General features: G+C 33.2%; 2 protein-coding genes across 3 annotated transcripts; both read right to left on the minus strand.

The window, feature by feature from the left end:
• Positions 1-2,591: 2,591 nt before the first annotated feature.
• LOC115987583 (U-box domain-containing protein 4) lies at positions 2,592-6,036 on the minus strand. The gene is made up of 2 exons (XM_031111164.1): positions 5,507-6,036; positions 2,592-3,714 (listed from the first exon to the last, which is right to left on the minus strand). The coding sequence occupies exons 1-2, from the start codon at positions 5,866-5,868 to the stop codon at positions 2,889-2,891; spliced, it is 1,188 nt and encodes a 395-aa protein (XP_030967024.1). The 5' UTR covers positions 5,869-6,036; the 3' UTR covers positions 2,592-2,888.
• A 3,238-nt stretch (positions 6,037-9,274) lies between these two features.
• Positions 9,275-19,486, minus strand: LOC115986446 (GBF-interacting protein 1). Of its 2 annotated transcripts, none has more exons than XM_031109476.1 (11): positions 19,051-19,486; positions 17,438-17,481; positions 16,561-16,666; positions 16,076-16,205; positions 15,611-15,957; positions 15,338-15,517; positions 14,129-14,516; positions 12,550-12,850; positions 12,125-12,283; positions 11,051-11,536; positions 9,275-10,306 (listed from the first exon to the last, which is right to left on the minus strand). In XM_031109476.1, the coding sequence occupies exons 1-11, from the start codon at positions 19,214-19,216 to the stop codon at positions 10,010-10,012; spliced, it is 2,604 nt and encodes an 867-aa protein (XP_030965336.1). In that variant the 5' UTR covers positions 19,217-19,486; the 3' UTR covers positions 9,275-10,009. The 2 variants fall into 2 exon arrangements, with proteins under 2 accessions (XP_030965336.1, XP_030965335.1); XM_031109475.1 differs by having other exon boundaries at positions 15,338-15,520.
• Positions 19,487-24,287: the final 4,801 nt, after the last annotated feature.

Here is a 24,287-nt window from a genome sequence, read left to right on the forward strand (position 1 = left end):
ACAATAAAAAGGAAAGTAATGATTAAACTATAACAGCCTGGACAGGGAATTCTAGAGTGAACAGGGTGTGCAATGCGCTTATAGGCTAGGATGCTTCCACGTGGACGTACAGATTACGTGGAAAAAATAAAGACACATTAGGGTATTTTGCATTCATTGACAGTACACACCGACAGTGGCAAACATGTAATATAATTATATAGTAGCAAGACAGATCTCATTTATCTCACAAATCACATATTTGTTTTTATGGGGACCGTGTTGGGAGCTTCAAGAGGACAAGACTCTAAGAGAGATCTGAAAATTTATAACTCAAATTAAAGTCCAAGGAAATTTGATTGATTAAGAGGAAGAATTCAAATTAAATATAACTCTAAGATCAATTACCTTTTGAGGACAGACGGTGGGTTAAATAAATTTTAAGGACGTTCCGTATATTTAGAAGTCTCATGTTTCATCCATCATATTATCAACTAATGAGATTTTTAAAATATTTAAGTAAAATGAAGATATTTTTACTTCCCTAATGAGATATTAGAGTAAATGTGATTATAGAGAAGAGGAAACTATACTAAGAATATCAAGATTGTTATGAGCTAATAATTTGATTAGAAAATGGGGGTAATTGTGAAGTTGGTTATATCATTTCACATTATTGTTGAATTAGTCAGATGTTAGTTTTTTAGTGGTTAAATAAACTCAATCCTAAAATATAGTTACCATCTTGAAGTTTTTGTTAATTTCAGCTAAGTCCAACACTTTTCAACTTGGTTCCTAAACCGTTATTCATTGAAAAAAATTTCTCACAATGATTAGAGACCAAGTTAGTATGTTTTGAAAAGTTTTGAAGTTAATTGGCATTAACCTAAATCTTAAGGGTGTTAACTATATTTTATCATAAACTCAAGACAAAGTTGTTTTAAGTAAAAAAAAAAAAAAAAAAAAACTTATTTTTAATTCTTGTCGCCTGATTATAGAATCGGAGACCCAAATTTTGGTCTACATTAATCTTTTTTTTCTTTTTCTTTTTTTTCCTTCTTTTGGTCCAAGTTTGATGATCCTCATTTACATCTTATTGAGTAATGCACATGAAAATTTCTCCAGACAGAAATGTACCATAACATTTGCTTCAGGGTAATGAAAATCCTACATTCCATTCTATTAGATCTATCAAGAAACAATTCATATAATCTCTTGAAGAAACGCAGAGAGAACCTTTGTTTACTAATAATCTAATATAAATATTGGGACACTAGGGTAGGGAATGGATTCATACCTGCATTGAGAACCAGGAGCACCAGAAGTTGGGGTTTTTGGATATATTCTCGAAAAATCAGATTTCATTTTTTTCCCCTCCCATTCTTAAGTCAGAAATGTTTTTGACAAGATGAGATAAAAAACAAACAACTTTCTAGAAATAAAAAAACAGAAATCTTATTTGGATTGAAAGCTTCAAAAAGTTTTTCCGGAATAACAGAGAGTTTATTTAGATTGATACCTGAAATTTCTATCTTTAGTCTAAACATTATTTTTGTAAGTAGTTATAGTCTTTGGTTGGTCAGGTCATTTTGAGACAATAATATTCAAAGCAATCATGTGGAAGATATTTAATTAGAAATTACTAACAAATGACACTTATTAAATAATGGACAAATGGACATTAGCAATAACAAAATAAGCAATGTGGTTTCCATTAATAAAATGCACAAATATTAAAAACTTCCTAATATGTTCCAAAAGGTTCATACTAATGTCACAGTAGAAAATTGGTTTAAGACATACAAATCCATTTGCCAATAAAAGGACATTAGTATAAAGTAGATAAGTAATATGAGCAAACGATAACATTACACTCACAGTAAACAAAGAATATCACAATTTCTTGTAATCTCTTTAGAATGAGAGAAGTCTCATGAGATCATCTCATAAGATACTTTTTTCAATTTGCCCACACTTTAAAAAAATGCATCTTTTCCCTAAAATTGCATTGCAACCTTAAAAATGCACCTTAGTACTAAAAAGAACCATAAACTTTCCTTAGATTTAAAAGTCAACAGAAATGGAAAGTAAAAAGAGGGGTGTTGCAAAATTAAGGCTCAAGTTGAAAAGCCAAATTTTTACACCAATTTTCTAATTACTATTCAAGATATTACGTAAAGGACATTATTCATTCCTTTGTTTTCTTATGTATTTAAATGATCTTTATAAGATTAATCATGGTCGAGAGTCAACCCATTATTTGCCCTGAACACATCGGGTGTTGAAGGAAGCAGTCATTTAATTTGGAGGCTTGAAAACGGAAGCAATGCCAGAGAGAGAGAGAGAGAGAGAAGGGTATAGTTTAGCTAGGTCAGTCTAGTTTCACGGGGGTATATCAAGCCTGCCACCTAATCAGAGACAATCCTTTTTATTCATAGTTCTTTCCGTGACCTTTCAGGGGCAGATCAGGTTGGACATGTGGATTGTTGCTCACCCCAATCATACAAGAGGTAGGGGTGATCAGGAGAGCCAAATGATTTCCATCTAGAAACTGTTTCTAAAAACAATAGAGTAGTCAGTGAAACCTTTCCTACATTTGTAATCAAAATAAATGTACAAGTAATATAGCACAGAGAGATTCTATACATAAATGATCAAAGTCAAGATATACAACACTCTCACTAGGTCAATAGATCACCCCTCAGAAAGCTAACTCCAGTAAAACCTAATTCATTTACTCCAGCGATTTCCACTTGTTTTAATAATGATCTAGCCGGGTACAAGAGCTTTAACTGTCCAAAGAAAGCATATTCAGATTAAAACTCTATCCCAGTTTCGAGTAAAACTATCTTCTTAAACCTCCCCAACCCCCCAAAAAAAGAAAAAAGAAAAAAGAAAAAAGGATTATATTATGAAGATGGAATATCTGAAGGTGTACAAGATGCAGCCCTTTGCTGGATGCAGCTCAAGCTATGCTCCATACTTCTTTGAACCATGTCTTGCAGCAGCCTCTTTGCAGTTTCAGCAGCTTTATCTGCTCCATCAACTCGTGCAGCAATGTCATAAACAATTCTCTCCAGAACTGAGGAAGCTAGTCTCTTTTCCTGGGGAGAATCTCTAAGCAAATCCAAAAGTGTATGAGCTCTTTCCCGAGCTTCAGCTGTCCCCTCTACAGTTAGTCGCAGAAGGCCTGGGATGGCACCTTCATTAAGAATGAGTTTCCGATATTTATCCCGGCAGCTCTGGCATAAAGAGAGCAAAGCTCCGACTGCATGTTCGGTGCTGACAAGAGATCCATCTTCAACCGTCTCTACAAGGGTCAAAATCCCACCATCAGAATTTGAGATTGCAATTTGTCCCTCTTCGGAGTTAGAAAGAATCTCAAGTAGGGCTGTAGTTTTTTCAGCAAACTTGGAATACTTCTTGCATTCTTTAAGGAGGTTAATTAGAGGGAAAACTGCTTTCGCATCAAGAATTGCAGTGGAATTCTCTGGGCAGGTGGACAGATTGTGTAGGGCTGTAACAGCATCAACTTTTCCCTGAACACTTCCAGAACTGAGGACCTGAACAAGTAGAGGTGCAGCTCCAGAAGCTACAATAGTGTGCTTGTTTGGGGCAGCAGCTGAGAGTGTTAAGATTGCTGCAGTGGCTAATTCCCTTATACTGCTGTTTTGGATTTTGAGGAGCTCCACAAGAGGAGGGATGGCACCAGCTGTGACTATCTTGACCTTGTTTCTGATAAGCATGATATTCAATTGACTCCATAAGAAAAATCAACAGCATATCAAACAAATCAACCAATCAAAACATTTACCCTAAGAAATAAAAGAATATCAGGCAACATTCAGAAAATTAAAAATCAGTTGTAGTAAATAAGTTTTTTTAAGCCGATACGTAAATCACTCTTGATAATGAAAATGCATCATTATTGTGAACCATTCATCAAGCAAAACTGATATATTCTACAATTGAAAGGATCCTCTCTTTAAAGGGAAAAAAAAACAAGCAATATTGCTCTCTTGAAACCAGAGCCCTAGTGCTCGATTAGAGGGAGACAGAATATATAACAAGGTCTGGAAAAACAAACCCAGAAATATTGTGTTTGAAACATGCATTCTTAAGCGTGCATTTGCCCCAATTCAGCCACTTGATACAAAATAGCATAGAGATACCCAAAAAAAAAAAAAACTTTTAAGAGAAAATGATCTCCAATAATCATCATATAAACGATGAGGAGATCACAATGAAGAAATGAACTCCATTGCAACTAATCTCCTACAAATAGATACTTAATCCCAAAGCCAGCAAAGAGAATAAACCAACAAAATTATTAAGGCTCACATTCAAAATTGACTGACAATACATCCATCCCCAATTCTCAGCAGTTGAAATATGCTTTTTTTTCTTTTTTAATTTAAAAAAAAAAAAAAAAATGCTCTATTAAAAACCCTATAGTCCCTTTTGGTTGCTGAGAAAAGAATAGGAATAAGCTCAGCTTTTGGGCTTCTCAAGCATTTATCTTTTCCATTCATTCATATTTCTTCCAAATCCAAATGAAGTAATAAATAGTTTAGAATTTCCAGCATTTTGGATGAAAGGAAACATTGTGTTCCCTTGAACTCAGCCTAACACAGGTAAATACTTTATTTGGATTGATTTTCAAAAATCTCAAAATTTCACTCAACAACAGAATCAAAATCACATCCCTATAGTTTTCATTCCTAATCCCTTTTCCTCAATTTTGACAGCAACAAAACAGACAACGAATTCAAGATTTTCGTAATTCTTCTGTCACTCTCCTAAAATGTGATGCAAACAAATAAATTCCACATAATGTCAACACTCATAAATAAATCCAATATAGAGGCTTCAGCAAGGAAACATAAAATAGGTAAAATATCACCATTATACTGTTTGTCTCAACCAAAGATTACAGAGTAGAATATATCAGAATAATAAAATAATAATAATAAAAACCATTTAGATGTTGATTTCAGTTTCATAAGAACGAAATGTTACATTAAAAGATAATACATACCCCGAAACCCAGAAAACACAAAAATCTCACACTCTTGTTCTTCCCTTCCATTTCTCAGCAATTATAACAGACAAGACATACCCCAAACTCAGATAGATTTAAAAAAAAAATCCAATAAACTTATTCATCCCCAAAAAAAAAAAAAAAAGAAGAAGAATATCAACAACTTCCACATCCCGCATATACCAACAAAACCCCCCATATAGCTTGCCAATTCGATTTCAAAAGTAACAAAATTTCACACATTAAAACAATACCCAGAAGTTGTATTGGAGAAAAACCCTCCAGATTACCAAATTTTCCATACTTCACCATTTTCAAGCTATCCTAAAACCCAAAATCACACCCCCCCACCTTGAAACACCAAAATCCAATACAAACCCGGAAATCCAATCCACAAATTTCAGCACATACACTCACCAAAATTAAAATTATTAAAAAAAAAAACCCAGATAAAAGAGAGACATAGACATGTATGTTAGAAGTTACCGTTCATTGCGTACAGCAAGGTTAAGAAGGGCAAGAAGAGAGGCTTCTCTGGCATCCATATTTGGAGAGACAAGCATGAATACAAGGGGCTGAATCACACCAGCAGCTGCTAACTTTGAACGAGTCTTCACCGATGAAGAAGAAGATGGTGACGAAGACGAAGAAGACTTTCTGACCAGCTTTCTGATATCTCTAGCAGCTTGTATTTGGGATTCAAGATCCCCATGGATAAGCTTCTCTGAAAGTTGCACTATCTGGGTTTGCTTCCTCTGGTTCCACGATGATGTCCCAATCTCCTCTTCCTCTTGCTCTTGCTCTTTCACCTCCTCCACTCCTACTGGGTCTTCCTCTTCCTGTCCCATTCTCTCTCTCTCTCTCTCTCTCTCTCTGAATGTGTGTTAACTGTGACTGTTGAGCCTTTTCTTTCTCTCTCTCTTTTTAGCTTTCCATCTTATTATTATCGGTTTCTTTCTTTCACCATTTAATAAGAGAGTTTAGTCGTTTACTTCCAAATCGGTTTTTGATGATAACTTCTCCAAAAAAAAAGATAAAAAAAAGTGTAAGCTTTTAATCGGTTTTAAGTTTTTTTTTTTTTTTTTTTTTTTTTTTAAACGACCATTCTCTCGGATATATATAGTCTCTCTCATATATATGTAATTTTCCTGTATCACACCCATTAAAATATTACAATCCTTTTAAGATGGTCTTAATGTACGAGTATAAGATTTCAAAATGTACGAGTATAAGATTTCAAATACAGGATCTCACGAATATTTTAAGGCCTTAAAAACTATCAAAATTATAACTTATTTAAATAATACATATTAATTGTTTATAAATAATTATAAAAAGAAATATAATTTCCAAACCTTTTTTATTTTTTAGAAACATTTCTAATATATTTTAGGACTAAACTTTTTATCTCTTCTTTGACTGACTATGTGTTAATAAAAGGTTATAATTTTATACATTAATAAAAAATTACAAAATTATGTCTCAAAATACAATCCGCAAAATAATGGCATGGATAATTTTTATCAATCACCACATTATAGATTGGTATCAGAGGAATTCTCCAAACTGTTTTGATAATTTTATGCTTAATTGGTAAAGTCTGACCATAAATTTTATAGCTACATGGCATTGCAATCTGTTGTATTTTATGTGGAGAATCAAGATATAATTTCTCTCTCATTTGTAAGAATTGAATTATTAAAATATATATATATATATATATATATCTCTCTCTCTCTTCATTTTGAATATCAAATGAATTATCAAAAATATCAAATGAGGGATAATTCTTAATCTGAATTTAAAATGCAATTATAACGAATCCGACTAAACTCAAATTTTGTTGAATCTTATTAAATAAATTATAAACCCAAAATATATAAAATAAAATAATTCAATTTTTATCTTCCACCATTTGACATCATGCCAAAAGCTTGTTAACAAGACATTCTTTCTATGGAGTACAGAGCTTTAGTTTATTATTATTATTATTATTATGAAGAGCTTTAGTTTATACTGAATTCTTGAGATGTCAACATTTGAATAAGTTATGCTTTTACGTATTAAGCACAAAAGTTATTAACTCATTGAGATTCTTTTTCATGGTAGGTTTTTGGAATGGGTAGAAAATTTTGTTGAAATATATAATTTTATATTGGAAAGTATAGAATAGGAAAATGAAGATCACATGGTCAAAACTTACACCACAATTGGGTCTTAATTTTCGTTTTTTACGCTGATATCTCGTGGATATATATATATATATATATATATATATATATATACAAAGGGGTAGTGTAATAGAATTATTGGGGAGCCAAACTCGAGCAAGACACGACAAGAAGAAGATGTCAAAGACAACCAACCAATGAATGAACTTGTCCTTTTGGCTTTATTTTTAACCATACATGGTTTCAACTTCAAGAATCACAGTGAGTGCAGGCTTGGATAATTATTCTATAATGATGAAGATGAAGACCAAGAATTTTCCAATAAGCTTACCAAAAACTTTCTTAGACTTATATACTAGAATATAGAAACATATACAAAAGGAATAGAATATGATTTCTTGTGAGAGAAACAAAGACTAGTAAGAAAATTGATATAATATATGCCAGCATTTCTTATAACAGTTGTTATCTTATTACAGTTACAAATTCCATGTGAGAGAAACAATGACCAGTAGGAAAATTGATATAATTTATGCCAGCATTTCTTAGAACAGTTACAAATTCCTTGTGTTTATTACAATATGGATAACAGAGAACATGTGCTATTTTTGAAGAAAATGAAAAATAATGACACATGCATTGAAGTTGGGACCAAGAAACTATAATTACTTCGAAAGAAGCAAAAACTAAAGGCTACCCAAAACTTGAAATGAATCAAAGTGTGGAAATAATGTATGTCAACATGTTAAAATAGAAGCATTAGCATAGCATGATCAAATTATATGTGGAAAGAAGAACATCTCCATCATTCCTCACTCCTCAGACTCTCGCTGATAGCTGTAAGTGATGGCTGCCATGTCACAGCATTTCGAACCCTCCTCTTTTCCCCGTGAGGCGCTGGCTGAGGATTCGAGCTCTTCCTAGAAATGGAAGTGTTCACTTCCTTCCCTTTCTTCTCTCCTCTAGAGGTACTAACCTTTTGCTTGACATCAATGCCATAGAAACTTACATCCTTTTTAGTTTTACCACTAAATTTCCTTCTACTAGCTCTAAAACAGGACGAGGGGATACTTGAATCACTTAAAAAGCCATCCTTCTTCTGTAGGGACATTATTTCACTTGAATTGTCCGAGTGTGACATGAAAGAATTGACACAAATTTTGGGTTTCCTAATCCTTTCCTATAGCTTCCTCAGTCCGGCGAGGGACAATAAAGAATTTTTGACCTGGGGTAAGGATCTCATCTGGCCTGACCACCGAATCCCATGGCCGCCTAAACACTTCCGGCCTAGCAAGCAAGACCTTCGGGTACTTCTCCATAATCCTGGCTGCCGTAATTGCCATGTAGTAGCACTCTACGTTCCCACCCGCATGGACAATTTTCAAGACGGCAGAACGTGGGAAAGGATTGAGTTTATGAACTTTGAGGATCTTCTTGAGCATGTTGGGTATGGCAATTTTTTTCTCAGTTACACAGATTACTGCTAAAAAAGAAAACTTTTGAAAAACATCATCGGTGAATTCAAGAGGTTATTAGCAGTTTACTTCTGTTTGTGCTTCCACTAATTGGGATAATATAGTAAAATCTTGTCAAGCTCTAAAAACTATGAAAGATGACATCAAGGCAGGCTGGTGATGAAGAGTCCGTTGCCCATCCTTTTTTGTCATGTAGCTTTTGTAGGTATAATAATGTTCATATTTACATAGAATATTAGGCCTGCTGAATTATTCTAGAAAAGGTGCACGGCCATAAGTAATGCAAACCCTTGAGATTGACATTCATTTTAATACAACCAAGGCAAGGTAATCCCTTCTACGAGTTCCCAAGGTCTTGCATTGGAATACATTTCAATATATATAAGTTTCACACCAAACATTAGACTCGGTGCCTCGTTAGGATCCAAATCGTCACAGTAAAATGTAATGGAATGCAATCTCATCCACTAAATAAAAATATTGTCAAACACAATACTAGCATAAAAAAATACTCAATAATTTGCATGAACACCTTTCAGGCCAATTCAAATACCAATGGGCTACTAAAATATCCAAAGAAAGAACAAGATAGTCAAGAAAGCAAAAAGTGTGAAACTCCAAAGCACAGTTTTGTGCTTTTATATTGTCTATAGAATAAGTAAAGATGTTCTTAACACTTTCCCCCAAATTGTTTCTACTAAGCAAACATAAACGATGAAAAATCAGTCAAAATGAAAATGAAACAATTGACATGTATGCTTTCGCTTATAACAATACAACAGTTATGTAAATCCTTAACTTGCTATCAAAATTCACTTTACAGGTAAGAAGACAACAGTAAGACGAGGAAGGGATGAAAATGTTTCTCCAACAAACTATATCTAAACTTCCAAAAACCCTTTAAAAACCTCAAATATCAAAGAGAAAGAATGAACGAGATACTCACCACTCAACAGTAAACTCTAGAATTGAAAGACTTCAAAATCTAAAATAAGGGGGGAAAAGATTGGAACTATGAAAAGGGGAAAACGCTGAAACCATATAGCAGCAGCAAGAAAGAGATGACCTGCACATGCCTACCTTGACTAACTTAAAAATGGTCAATATCGGTTACAGGTGGCCAGCACCTTTTATGTCCTCAACCCAATCAATCAGAAGATACTATTGCTATTAACCTTTTCCCACCTGTAGGGGATGATTTACACTTAAATCCTGCCAATTCTGCATCTTCTTGATGTTTTCCTCCATCCAAACTTGTTGGAGTTCCCCTAAAAAAATCCCAAGATTGGACTTGAATTTCTTGTTTTGCTGTTTATGAAAAAAAAAAAAACTCCATCCCTGTTTCAGTAGTTACTAGGCCAGTTGATCTGTGCTTGCTGAGTCTGCTGATAAACACTGCCACCAGGTCCCACCATATCAACAGCTCCAGCCATGGTCTGAGACTGTTGCATAATTGGGTGAACCATCGCTGCCGTTACTGCTTGCGCAGGGTGATAGACACCAGCAAAGGTGCCATGGCCAGCCTGTGTTGGGGTGAAAGTCACATGTTGACCCTGAGGTGGAAGGTTGTAAAATGAACTTGTTGGTAAGCTGGCTACATCTCTGCTGGGTGCAGCAACCCATACAGCTGAACCTTCGCTCTGAAAAAATATAAATCCATCAACTATCATGAAATGGTGCCTTTCTTTCCAGCAGTTATAAAATAAAAGGAAATGCAATTTGATGAGTTTTTATTTTTTTCCTTTTAAATTCAACACTTAGGGTGAGTTTGAGATCAGCTTTTAGCTTTTAATTTTTATGTATAGCTTTTTAAAACCTCACTCTTTCTCACTTTTTTCAAAATACAAGTATAACACATTTTCAGCAAAAAGTTTTCAATAAAAAGCTAGATAAGCTATTTCCAAACAGATACTTATTCTCCAACCTGTAAGTATATTCAGGCTGACCAAGCTCATTAAATAAGTCAAACTGTCAGACAGGTTAATTAGTTAAGAATACCATTAAAAGGTTAACCACCAACACCTCCAACAACCACAATCATCTCCACCATTTCCACAGCAATTTCTTAATGATGACCTTTTTCTATAAATAGAAAAGGTTTCATTAGTACTAATAATTACTTATACCTCAACGATGTCAACTACTGCACCACAATGCCACAACCTCCAATGCTGCTATAACTTTAGTTTATAGCATCATAACATCACAGCTATTTGTGAAATTCAAATTTGATACATAAAAAGGTGAGAAGGTCTAGCCTCAACTAATTTCTCATTATATAACCTTTTTTTTTTAATTACTTGGCCCATTTAAAATGCAACATGATAATAATAACTACTGGGGGGGTTGAGGGGAAACATTAAAAACAAGAAATAAAAGCTAACCTGCTGCCCGCTAATGTATACATTACTTTCCTTGAACTGGGACACATTGAGATCCTCATTACTGGTTGAGTTTCCTGTGGTTGCAGCAGAACTGGGATTATAACCAGCTGGTGGGGAGCCATATGGCCCATAACCACCAGGCATTCCCATGTGTGCTGGATTTCCTGTATTAGTTCCTGGTTTGTATTGTGGAAGTGAGTATTTGACCCCTGTAGCAGGTGCTGGTGGTGGAGCTGGATATACACTGCCAGCTGGAGGCTGCTGAGGAAATGCACTGTTGCCCAAATATTGGTGGAGAGGTGGTGGAACGAAGAATGGGGAATAATAATGACCATAAGGAATGTAGTTTGGAGGATAATGGGATATATGAACCCCTGCTGGACGAAAGACAGGGACTGGCTGCTGAGTTACAGCTATTGAGCTTTGCATGAGGCCTGCAGCCTGAGTTGCCAGCGGTGTTGGACCTGCTGTAGATAGGACCCCACCCTGACAATTAAGCAATATAATAGCATCAAGATTTAAAAGGTATATAAATATCAAAATATGTGTCCATGTGTCTGTGTCCAAATGAACAAAAATACAAATACAATGATAATAAATAAGACACCAACCATTCTCGATTTGAAAGTAAAATCTTCCTTTTAACATTAACAAATAATGGTTATTCCCAATACTATATTTATTGATTACTTTTTTCTTTTTCATAAGTTTATTGTAAGACTTTAATCAGCATTATTTGAGCAACACAATAATTTTCTTGAGAGCAAGGGTTACAGTTGAACTGATAACCATTGTCAAGATTGCACCTGCAGGTGCCAATGTGTGTGATGCCTACAGAGTATCTTGTTCTAGCAAGCACGTGAGATTGTTATTCAAGGAAACTGTGTCCAAAAACTCAGATGTTAACAATTTTGCCCTTTGTCATGAGATCACTCCCCAAAATTATCATTTCATCTTATTTTTGGCCAAAAACTCTAATGTTAACAAATTGATATTCTCTAGCAAGATACTAATAAAACAAGCAACTTTTCTCTCAACATGAATGATAAACTAAGGTGCTTTATCTGCACAAACCTCTTGAGGTGACTGAGAACTTGGTGGAGGCAATACTGCGACATTACCATTGTACTTGGTGGCAGCTGCAGGATTAGCAAAAGGAGAAAGACGACCATCACTATCAGCACCTGAGCGGTAGAATTGAGCATAATAACTTGGATCGTATGGTTGCTGGACCTATAGACATAAAGGCAACTATTAACCACCAGCAATTACATTTAAAGCCTAAAATAGAGTAAACCAAATTATAGTAAAACCAATCAGCAACGACCATCATTAGATCAAAGTTTGAAATCACAAGCCAAAATCATTCATAATATGTGGCATATGTAATCAAACATGTTATATTTTTTACTCACTTGAAATTAAATTTGGCAACAGGCAACCACACAAAAATTTAATATGTAAATATCAGGTAGAAGACCAAAGGTTTGAGGGCTCACAATGTAGCTTGGAACACGGGAAACATCACGCACTTGAGACTCGCAGTTTTCAACTGGTGCAAGCTGACTCCCTATCATTGGAGGGACAAAACCAAAACCATAGGTTGGAGAAGTGTGAACCATTGAGTATTGATGGCCTCCTGATGGTAGTGTAGTGTCCTGCTTAGATTCGGTATACTCTGGGATAGCACTGGATGAGACATCACCATCACCAGATGATAAATTTTCGGGTACACGTGTAGGTGATTGTGGGTGATCAGGATAATCTCCCTCCTCGGCCGTTGCCAATGCATTTTGATTGCTGGATCCAACAATATAATTTTTATATTAAAAAAAAAAGAAGTGAAATGAAGTACACTATGGCAGAATGTGCATCAAGAGAAAATTGGTAGTTGAAATGCAAGGACTAGAAGTCAGTTTGTTTCTCACAGTTAAATAAGGAAGACTATTTAAAAACTTAATCCAAGCATACCCTCCCCCACCCCAACGAAAGCATTGGGCTCTTTGTAATCACTTCGCCTACTATGGTTATATCACTGGGAAAACAAGTCAAAAAGTACTTATTTTTACTCCCCTTATTGTTTTCTTTTCTCAAGAGATTACAATTTTAAATTCTCATTATCAACTTGAAAGGAGAAGTAGAAAACAAGCCCCTGTTCCAAGAAAAACTTGGGGCCACAAAAGAGCTGACCCAAGCCAAGCTTTGCTTGTTAAAATTTACAGCTCAAGCTGGAATTGTACTGGTTTTGAGCAGTTAAACATAAGCTTGAGCTTCACTTGAGATAAGCTTGTTGAGCTCATGAGCAGTTTGATGCATTTTCATAAACTTTTTAAAATATAAAAACACTAACCATAATCGCCAAACGCCTTACTATAATAACTAGCTATGGCCCCAAGAGGTAGGAGACCAAATCATTGCAGTAGTAACAAATCAAAGTTGGAAAAAAGTATACTAATTTATAGCCAAAGTTTTTTTTTTGGTATAGGAGACTTTTTTTTTTTTTTGATAAGTAATGGAAGATATATAATAAAGAAGAACTCAGCCCCGTACATAGGAAATGTACTAAGAAGGCAAAAACATCAAGAAACCAAATTACAAAGATCAAACAAAGCAGGAAGAGATTAAACAAGAAAAAGCAGGTAAAACTAAGCACCATTCGAGAAGAGTAAGAAAGAAAAAAGACTTAAACTCAAGAATGGACCATTCACAACCGTCAAAGCTTCTAGCATTCCGCTCCCTCCAAATACACCACATCAAACAGTGAGGCACCATCCTCCAAATAACTATATTACGATGATGCCTGAAGTTGCAAGACCAACAGTCTAACAAATCCACTACCCTTTGCGGCATCACCCAGCAAAAACCACCCAATAAACAAACTTAACAAGCTTTTATTGAGCTGAGCTTTGGGCTGCTCACGAATGTCTTGACTCATTTGCAGCCTTACTTTATGTTTGGATGGAGGGGGAGGAGAGGGGAAGGTGACTAGAAAAAAACTAACTATACCTTTAGGAAAACTAACTATTTAGAAGTAGATGAAAACTAGATAAATTTAATACAATATACATCATAACAAACCTTGAGGCCTGTTCATCCACAGATTCTTCAATACCCTGTGAAATTTCAGATAGAGATGTAGAGCTCTTGTCACTCACAGGACCACTGACATAGCTTGTAGTCACTCCAAAATCAGCACCAAAACTTCCAAAACTCAACTTGGTTCTTTCAGACTCAGGGACATGGATATGGTTTGGAAGAATAACAAGCTGACGTTGTGGAAGATGTAACTCCTCCAGCTTCTTCTGCAGTTTTGAAGTTGCTTCTTCCATATCAAGGACACTAGTGTCGTGCTGTGTCTGGGCAGTGGCTTCAACCAAAATAGTGGGAGCCTCAGGTGCAGCAGCTGTTCCAGAATCTTGAACATTAATATTTGTTGGCTTTGGTTTCCATTCCTTATTAGGACCAACTGTTGAAGACAAAATCATAAACTACTCATAAATATTAAGTAAGTCATCAGAATTTCATTAATAACTCAGACTAAAACAATCAGTGTTATATCACAGAAATAGTTCTGGCTGACCGTAAAATGTTAGTAGATACAGCAAGAAGTAATTAGGCGAAAGATCGAATCAGCTCTAACTTCCTCATTTATAGCCAAAAAGATTGACAGAAACACATGCCTACAATGGCAATAATTCATTCAAAAGAGAATCAACTAGGCAATAGAGACAGAAAATGAAAAAATCTATAGTTTTCAAGTAGCAAAACACATGTACAACGTTCAGAAAACATCAGATAATTATTACAACCATAACTTAGCTTACAAATCAGCAAACTCATTGTTTTTTTAAATTAAAAAAAAAAAATGATTGGATAAGCAAATCAACAAACTCTTATCTAAAAGTACACATGCCCCAGATAAGAATAAAAATCATCTGCCCTGGACTACATAAGGACTGACTTAAAAATTCAAGGAATACAGGCAGCAACAACCAACTTTAGCATCCATGGAGAGTGTATCAGAACAAAAAAGGTCAGTAGCATAGCCATAATAAAATAGGTTCCATTATGTTAGTATTTATGTTGGCTTTTATTTTTGTTGGGGTGGGGTGTCTACATTATCATTTAAACTAATCCTTCATCAAAATCTCATAAAAACCTGTCCCACCTCTTAACATTTTCATGCAATACCCAACCCCCCAATCCCCCCCCCCCCCCCCCCAAAAAAAAAAAATTAAATAAATAAACAAAGAATGACGCAAAAGAATGTTATTTCAAATTAAATACCTTTCTGAGGGCTAATTATTTGTTGTGGCCGGTTATTGTAATTAGATGAAGGCCGACTAACTGAAGAACCACTATGAGTTAATGTAGATGAGGGTTGTGAAGACTCAGCAAGCAGATTTTTCCCAACTCCTTGGGATTTGCTTGACATCTTTCCTTGTGTGGTAGAGCTAACCTCGGCAGCTGCTACATTAATCATTGATAATAACAAAACTGAGTTGATGAAATCATAAGAAAATAAAAGAATGTAATAAATGCAATTTTCAGAGTCCTGACCAGCAGATAATTTGTTCTCAGCAAGGACAACAGCATTTGGTTCACCAGGAGGTCGATTGCTCCCTACTTCACGTTTAATTGCACCCACAGCACCTGGGAGCCGTGAATCATTAGATGGTACCAGTACCGGGTCCAAAGGTGAGAAACAGACTGCTGATGAAGATGAAGATGTTGTCAATGCTGAAAAGTTACTGGAGCTTAGTGTCGGCTGCCTGTGCGAGTCCCCAGTTCCAAAGGTAATGACAGAATTTTTGTTTGCCTCGTCAGGAGGTGGTGCATTTCCCAAATTATTAATGGAAACAGAAGATGAAATTACTTCAGGACCATTGGCAATTACAGTTGTAGAGCTGCAAGGGATATTGATCGCATAACTTGTATGTAAGTTCACTAATTTATGAATTGTAAAACTACACTTTATTTGACTTGACAAGTATAAAAGAGAGTGGAATCATAAACTGTATCTACCTTATTGCCGAAATTTTATCTTTGGTTTTTGTGTCCTGAGAGGTTTGCAAAGTTGGAGTGACAGCCTTCTCTGCAGCTTTATTGACGCCATTCTCCTTTCCAGGGCCAGAATTCCTGCCACCACCAGCATCTGACAAGAGGTATAGAGGAGACAGCATCGCTTAGTCATTATGTCCAACCCCAATAATACATTTAACTTGAGAGAGCTTTATAAGGTGGCAGGGGAACTTCTCAACCCCACATGCCAAAAGTACAGAAAGGGTGTTTCACAAAAAAGTAAGCAAATGTAGAATTTATTGACCTATTACTGAAAATGATAAATTATCACAAGCCAGTGATGGTTAGAGCAAAATTATATTTGGAGATAGTCAACAAACAAAGAGACTTAATTACAACAAGATCAACCCAAGTTTATTGGGTAAAAAAAGACAGAGTACTCCAGTTAATAATTCTCAAGCAATTTTTATTTTTAAATAGGTTTTCACCATGTGACGTGTGACGAGGGGCAAAATTCCCCCGACCACCCCTACCCCCTCGCCCCTGCGCGCCAGGTCTCCACCGTGATTCTGCAGACTCTTTGTTGTTCGGATTCTGCAAGATATAAGCAACAAAGGACAAACATTACTAGAGCTCAAAAGATGTGTGAAGCACAAAAAAAAAAACAAATACTCAACTCTCTATCCCAACAATTGTAAGTAAACCACATCATAAATATAAAACAAGATGCTGCTTTTAAATGATAGAATGTAATGAAAAACCCCCCACTCATCACCTTACCCTAAAAAGAAATCAAAACGGAAGCAAACTAAAAAAAATAACACCCCCCACCCCCCCTCCCCAAAAAAAAAAAAAATTCTTCTGTCATTGAACCTAACCCAAAACAAATTGATTTGAAATAATAAAACAAATAAAATCAAGCACACGCCCACCCATTGAAGCCCTTTTCAGTAGAATCAGTTCATGGCTATTCAGATTGAATGGCCTACACACATTTATTATTTAAATTTTGATCTGATCTCAAGTGCTCTTAACTAACATCTTACAAATATGTCCACTAATACCCCATTAAATTGATGCATGGTAAAAATCATAACAACCAGGTACAAGCATTTGCAATTTAATCCACAGTAGGCTCCCAAGTGTATTCGTGTTAGGGGGAGGGTGGGTGCCATTATTTTAGATCAGAGAGCAACGTCATTTGACAAAGTGGATAACATGAAGCAAGGCTGCACAGCCAACATATGCTCACACCAATCTAAATAAAAGCCATAACTTAGGTTGAAACCTATAAAACTAAACCTTCATATATATAAACTGAAAAATAACCTGATCCATAATCAACTTACAATAGAAATCTCTTACCTCTTTCCTCTTGCCATGTTTCCTTGTGACCACATGAAATGGATCTGTGGAACAACATACACACATGTTAAATGTTACTTTATTACTTATTAACAAACATAGCTTAACTTGGTCAAAAAATGATAAAAGCAAAAAAAAAAAAAAAAAAAAAAAGCAAGAAAAAGAACAATTATATGGCCCATAGTGTAAACATAATTTCTAAACCATTCACATTATAACAAAGTAACTCAGATGCAAATTTGCATGTAGACATAAAGGGAAAGTAAATCAAAAAAACATTTTCAGGAAGACTTGTAACTGCTTGCTTGAGCCAAGAAATTGTAAGTGATGGATAAAATGATTTTAACCAAATTAAAACTTCTCTAATAAGTTACTATCACAAAAATGGTCCTAATCTGTAGCAATAATGCTCTGCAACAAGCCCAAAATCAGGTGATTGCACCTATCAATGACCATTTTGTATATGCAACAGAAACCACATCTAGAACTAAAAAGTGTCCAAAGGAATGTTTAAACCAACCCACTAGAAAAAAGTACTTCTCCAAATAACTACAATACAGACTCTTGCATAACACACTTGGTATATTGAACTCTCTCCAAGCACCAGAAGTGGCAATAAATGCTCCATAACCAAAACTGAAAATCTATCGACTAAAAAAAGAAATCTTTAAACTAGACATAATAGACAACCACCACTATTCCATAGTATCACTATGTACAATATATTGAACATGATTTATTATGGCTTACAACTAAGTATTAGTCACTTTGTTCACATACCATAGCAACCCCCTATTCTATACAGAGTGTTACCCATTTGGGTAGCTAAGAAAATGATGTTGGTTTGGGAGGTAAAACCTTAAAAAAAAAACTCGAACTTTTTTTTTTTGGTGAACTGGTTATGCAAAACTCACTACTTCACACTACACTAATACAACTACTTGCCTTAGTCAATCTAATCTTTTGACCTCTTTTTCTTCTTCTCGGGGACCAGAATGACAGAAAACACAAATGTCTAAATTAATTTTACTTCAATGCTAAGTTTTCTGAGCTAGAGTTACAAATGAAATCAACTTAGGAAAGAAATATACATAGTTGGAAGCAATTCATAAGGAGCCAACAATGACTGTGAAATAAGACCCCATTTCATAGCTTAGTCCTTCTTTTCCGAAAATCAAATAGAATAAGATTCCTAGCATCCAACAAAAACTAAATTTCTTTCCCAGATAATATAGAATATTAGGAAGATAAAAATAAAAAAGCTTCCCTTTCAGAATTAGAAAGGAGGCAATAACACAAACATGAAATAGGAATCTCTAGCTTAACCTTAACAAAAAGTACACCAACAGTGAAAACCCATCATAGCAAAAACTAAAAAAATTCCCATTTCCCACATAACAAAACCTCAATGAAAAAAAAAAAAAAAAAACAAAACAAAAACAAAAATCAAATCAAACCCATTACAAAGTAAGCCAAAAGCAACAAAACCCAGAAGAGAAAACAACAAAAGCAACACATGGATCACCAGGATCAAACCCATGCAAGCTGCCCCCAATCAACAACCAATTAGAAAATCAAAAAGGGAAAGTAAAGGGAAAAAAAAAAAATGATACCCTGAAGAAGGAGCTTCTGAATAGTCTCATTGGGATCCATGGAACACTCCTTAAGCATTGCATAAATCTCTTCCCTACTGGGATTCACTGTGATCTCCTTGATGTCATCGATCATCTTCTCTATGTCGATTGGGATTGAAACCCCGCTGGACCCACCACCGCTCATCTTTGCAAACCCAGAAATTTAATAAACACACAAAACAAAATAACAACAAAACCCCACCAACACCAATACCACCACAGACCACAAAGTGTCAATCTTTCTTCTTCTTCTTCTTCTTCTTCTTCTTCTTATAGCTTCAAAAGACTCAAAAAAAGTCTGTTTGTATTGTTTGTACAATTACACACAACAACAGAGATTATGCAAAAAATGAAGGAAAACCAAAAAAAAAAAATCCAAATTTTTTTCCCTTTTCTTTTCAGGGGTTTTTTGAATTTGATCTATGTGAATGTAAGAAGAAAGAAGAAAAAGAAACAAAAGAGAGAGAAGAGAGAGAGAGAGAGAGGGAGATGGGGAGCACAACACAAACAATGAAGTGGTTTTGGAGTGTAGGGCTTTTTGGTTTTTCACCTTTCTTTTTTATTTTTCTTGTAACTTTCTTTTTTTTATTTCTTTTTTTTCTTTTTCCCCTTTTTGCTTTAAATTTGTGTGCAAGTTCTTATGAATCTCTATGTGCTTGTATGGGTTGTTTCCAACTTTGAATTCCAACACATTACATAAAATAGTGGTTTTTTTTTTTTTAAGGAAAAAAAAAAGTTTTAAGGATTTTTTTTAAGATAAGGTAGTGATATTGTAATCTTTTGTCAAAACTATCATACTTATTTCCAATAATTTTGTAACTCAACTGATTAATATTGATTGTAATGTCAAATTATTATAAATAAATAAATAAATATTCTAGGCATTGTCTTTTTAAGACATACAAGGATCAAACATCCCTTTACTGGTGATAATATCGAATTATAATATTTTTATAAATAAATAAATTATTTTATTCTTTATCCTTAAGACAATCCAAAAATCTCATAAATTGATAATGTAATAGATTGAAATTAGAACTTTTGAATTTGTCTGGAACTAGACAAAAACCAATGAATCCATGGCTAAGTTACCACTTTAATAAGGGATTAATAATGGTGTCTTTTTCTATGTTCTTTTTAAAATAAAAAATATATATATATATGCTGAAGATCTTTTTATATACTCATTGCTATAATGCTATGTAATGTGACTGTAGCTACAGCGTTGTAGGCCGACTGCTTGAGCTAAAAATAGGCTTTTGTGGGTAAGGTGATAATCTATATTATATACTATACTTTTAATTAATTAATTTCTCTTTTTTTTTTTTGAGAAAATTATTTTCTCTTCTTTGAGTTCGAGGATTTAAATAAGTCTTAAAATCATGACTTTGATATCTTAAAGATCAGAATTTACCATAATTATTATGTGAACAATATCTGAATTTCAACCTTCAATACATTTTCAATGATTAATGAGATTTTATAACTTTAACTATTTAATAGTTTTTGCCTAATTATTTTTTTATATAATTTGATAGATGGAAAATGGGGAATTTAAATTCTAAATATCTTCATTAGAACACCAAAAAATGACAACCAAATGAACTACAAAACTCTTGACTTCTCTTAACCATACTCTTATTTAAGTTGTCTAAATTTATCTTATCCAAAAAAAAATTACCATAGTTTATGATAAATTATTTTGCGTATTCAATGTGCTACACAGCTACACCTCCTAAAAGTGGTTTTACATAATATTTAACTTTTAAAAATTTTATATGTAGGACCCATATAATATGAGATCTACTTTTATGTAAAAAGAAAATATAGTACATTATGCACATTTAATATTTTCACGGTTATACATTCTGTACAACCTTATTTTAAAAAAGGGAGGTATATCATGTATCAGTTACATGTATCCTTTCTCTCTCTCATAACATGTATCGATCCACATGTTGGGAGTGAGAGAAAGGTTATTTGTAGCCGACTTTTATATGGTTTTAAGTGGGGACCCATACATGAGTCGATTTTTATGTAAAGATAATATATAATACATCAATACATTGTGTATATTGAATACTTTCACATTTACACGTTTTATGCAATTCTTCTAGAAAGAGAGGGGGGGAAAAAAGATGAAAAGGGAGTTTTCACATATGTACAACACTAAAAACAGTAGAAGTACCGGAACTTATTTAGACATATTCATTAATTGAATATTTGAATTTGATTCTAAAAGAAAAAGTATTTGCATTTAAAGTAGGCATTTAATCATTCCATCAATGACTTGATACTCTGAAAATTTATTTCAAAGTCTTGTTGTTACTGCAATAATTGTCATCTATAATGTATTGGAAATATGGCAATAATAGGATGATTATCAGTCAATGTGGAACAATATTCATGGGTAAATTTTACACATCTAAATTGTCACCTTCCTTCTAATATACAAAGTGCTTAGGGTTTAGGGGGAAATGGTGAGCTGCCAGGTTAGTAACAAATTATAATTATCTACCAAATATAAAAATAAAAATTTCAATAATCACCTACATCAACTTATGCAAACTTGTGCAAATTTGGATTGTTGCTATAGTAACCATGGAAATGTACACGGTTACTATTCACATGCAAATATATTTTTTAATGCTTCTTAATTTACTCATATACACAGAGAGATGGAGTAATAAAAAAGTTGATAAAGAAATAATATTGTAATGAAATATAATGTAAAATAGACAATCTGATGTAGATGTTTTTGAAAAATGGTTATGTACAATATAAAAAGTAGACTCTTATGTTAAAATAGACAAAAAAATTTATATGGGCTAATGAGAATATATATATATATATATATATATATACATATATGTGTAGGATACTGAATTTCAAATTATTTTATACTTCTAGTTTCACAAGGAAATCACGTCCCAACCTTCCATACCGTGTTATATATCTTTGTGCAAGTATTACTTTTAAGTGATTTATCTTTCCCTCGTTAATATCTGTGATGTATATATGTAGACATGAAATTAGTAAATTATTTGTTGCTTTTGCTTATGTCGTAAATAGAATTTGAAATCGCCATTGTAAAAATTATAGATAGATTGTAGGGTTTCTTTTTTTTTTTTTTTTTTTTTTTTTTTTATATAATCATTTAATTTATCACTTTTCACTTCAAATCATATTTTTTGTGTGGTTTCGTAATTTCATTTTTATAAAATATTGTGAGAAAAAGATGAAAGATAAAGGAATTTTTTTTTTTGTTTACTATGGGAGGGGAAATGGTGTTAGAAAGAGAGAAATGTCAATATCAGCAAAAATAAAATCCAAAATAAAATTGGCATGTAAAATTACATATATTAATACCTCCGTAGTCTTACAGCTATCCATTTAAATTCAATCTTTTTTTTTATACATTTTATTCAATTTATGTTAAACTCACGTATACTATATATGTGATTTTAAATATCAACATGTTAAATATAAAATATACCCAAAAATAGGTTAAATATCAAACATTTTATTTTCAAATTACACCTAGAGTATTTTTGCCAAAGTTACAATACTTAATAACTTTTTATTGGATTATACCCTCCATATTTACAAGACACAAAATGATAAGAGAATCTCATTTATAGAATAATGAAAACTCAAGTTTTTGTCATTAAAAATTATACACAAGACGTAATTTTATAAATCGTATACACATTTAATTAAAAAAAAAAAAAAACTTTAGTGTGCATGTTAAGAACAAAAAGAATATATAATCTATAACATGATTTTTAAAATATTAATCCAATAAAAAGTAACTAACTAATATAACATTTCCCTAAAAAAATAATATAACATAAATAAGAAGTTACATTAGATTAACTTGATCATGATCCTTTGAATTTTTATAACAATATATACAAGCATATTTTACGTGTTATGTACGAATATTAACTTTCAAACAACTTATCATGTATATATATATATTTTTTAAAAGTTTTTCATTAACTAGTTAATTATATATATAGTTTATTTAAGTTCAATTTGAGCTTGATCCTTTGATTTTTTAATTACAATACAAGCATTAATTATGTATTATCCTTTATTGTTACTAACTTGTAACCACATACATATGCATGGATACACTTAAAGATATACAATAAAATGCATAATATAATTCCTACGTATATAATTTAAATACTATTGATAGTCATTTTTATATTTTGTTAACTCTTTAAAAAATTTTGTAAGGATATTATTAGGTATAAAATGTAAATTGTCCATTTAAAAAAAAAAAATTTATTGTGATGCACTTATTTTCTTTACGATTCATTTATTCTAGACTTTTTGGTTTTTGTACTTAATAACTCACTTGGATGAATATTTATGATGTAATCCTACATTTTATTCTAAAATTAAGAAATAAAATTCTTTAAGAATAAATAATTTAGGACATATGGCATAAAATTAGAACTCTAATTTGATATTCTAATTTGAATTTCTTTCAGCTTCACCTATTATTATATATATAGATGATGATGATGATGATTATTATTATTATTATTATTATTTATGCATTATCTTAGCATGTGGGAATATTAATCTTCAAACATCTCATCATGTAGATTTTTTTTTTTTTAAGAGAAAAACATTTCCAGAAAGAGATAAATTATATATAAGAGAGAAAGTTTTCAACTTTTTAGATGACTTTTTTTTTTTCTTTTTCTTTTTCCTAATGTGACATTGTTAACTTTTACAAACAGCAATTCCTTGAAAAATGTTAACTTTTCAAACCAACCTCCTGGCAAAGTCTTTGTGCTTGAAAGGTTATGTAAAGTCACTGCCAATCATATAATTTTGGTGATGTGAATAACCATTTGTCATCTAATTAACATTACAAAGTAGTAGTCTAAGCCTAACAGAATAAGAAATCTCCAATCCTAAGTTAGGTAATAAAGTATATGCAAATCGTTATCAAAGATTTAGGAATTCTTTTCTATGTCAGAAAGGTGTTAGCCACTTCACAATATTTATATGATAACAGTTATCCTGTTACTTTTACTTTTGCCAACCCTATTATTTGAAATATTTAAAGGTCACGAGATTAGCTGCATGGGCAACATTATTCTTCTATCATGGTGGGTGTGTTTAAATTTGGTGGAGCCCTAGTAGGATTGAGCCCCAAGTGTTACAAGAGTATAAATCTTACCACTGATTAATAA

This window comes from Quercus lobata, chromosome 4 (assembly GCF_001633185.2).
Source record: "Quercus lobata isolate SW786 chromosome 4, ValleyOak3.0 Primary Assembly, whole genome shotgun sequence".
NCBI lineage: Eukaryota > Viridiplantae > Streptophyta > Magnoliopsida > Fagales > Fagaceae > Quercus > Quercus lobata.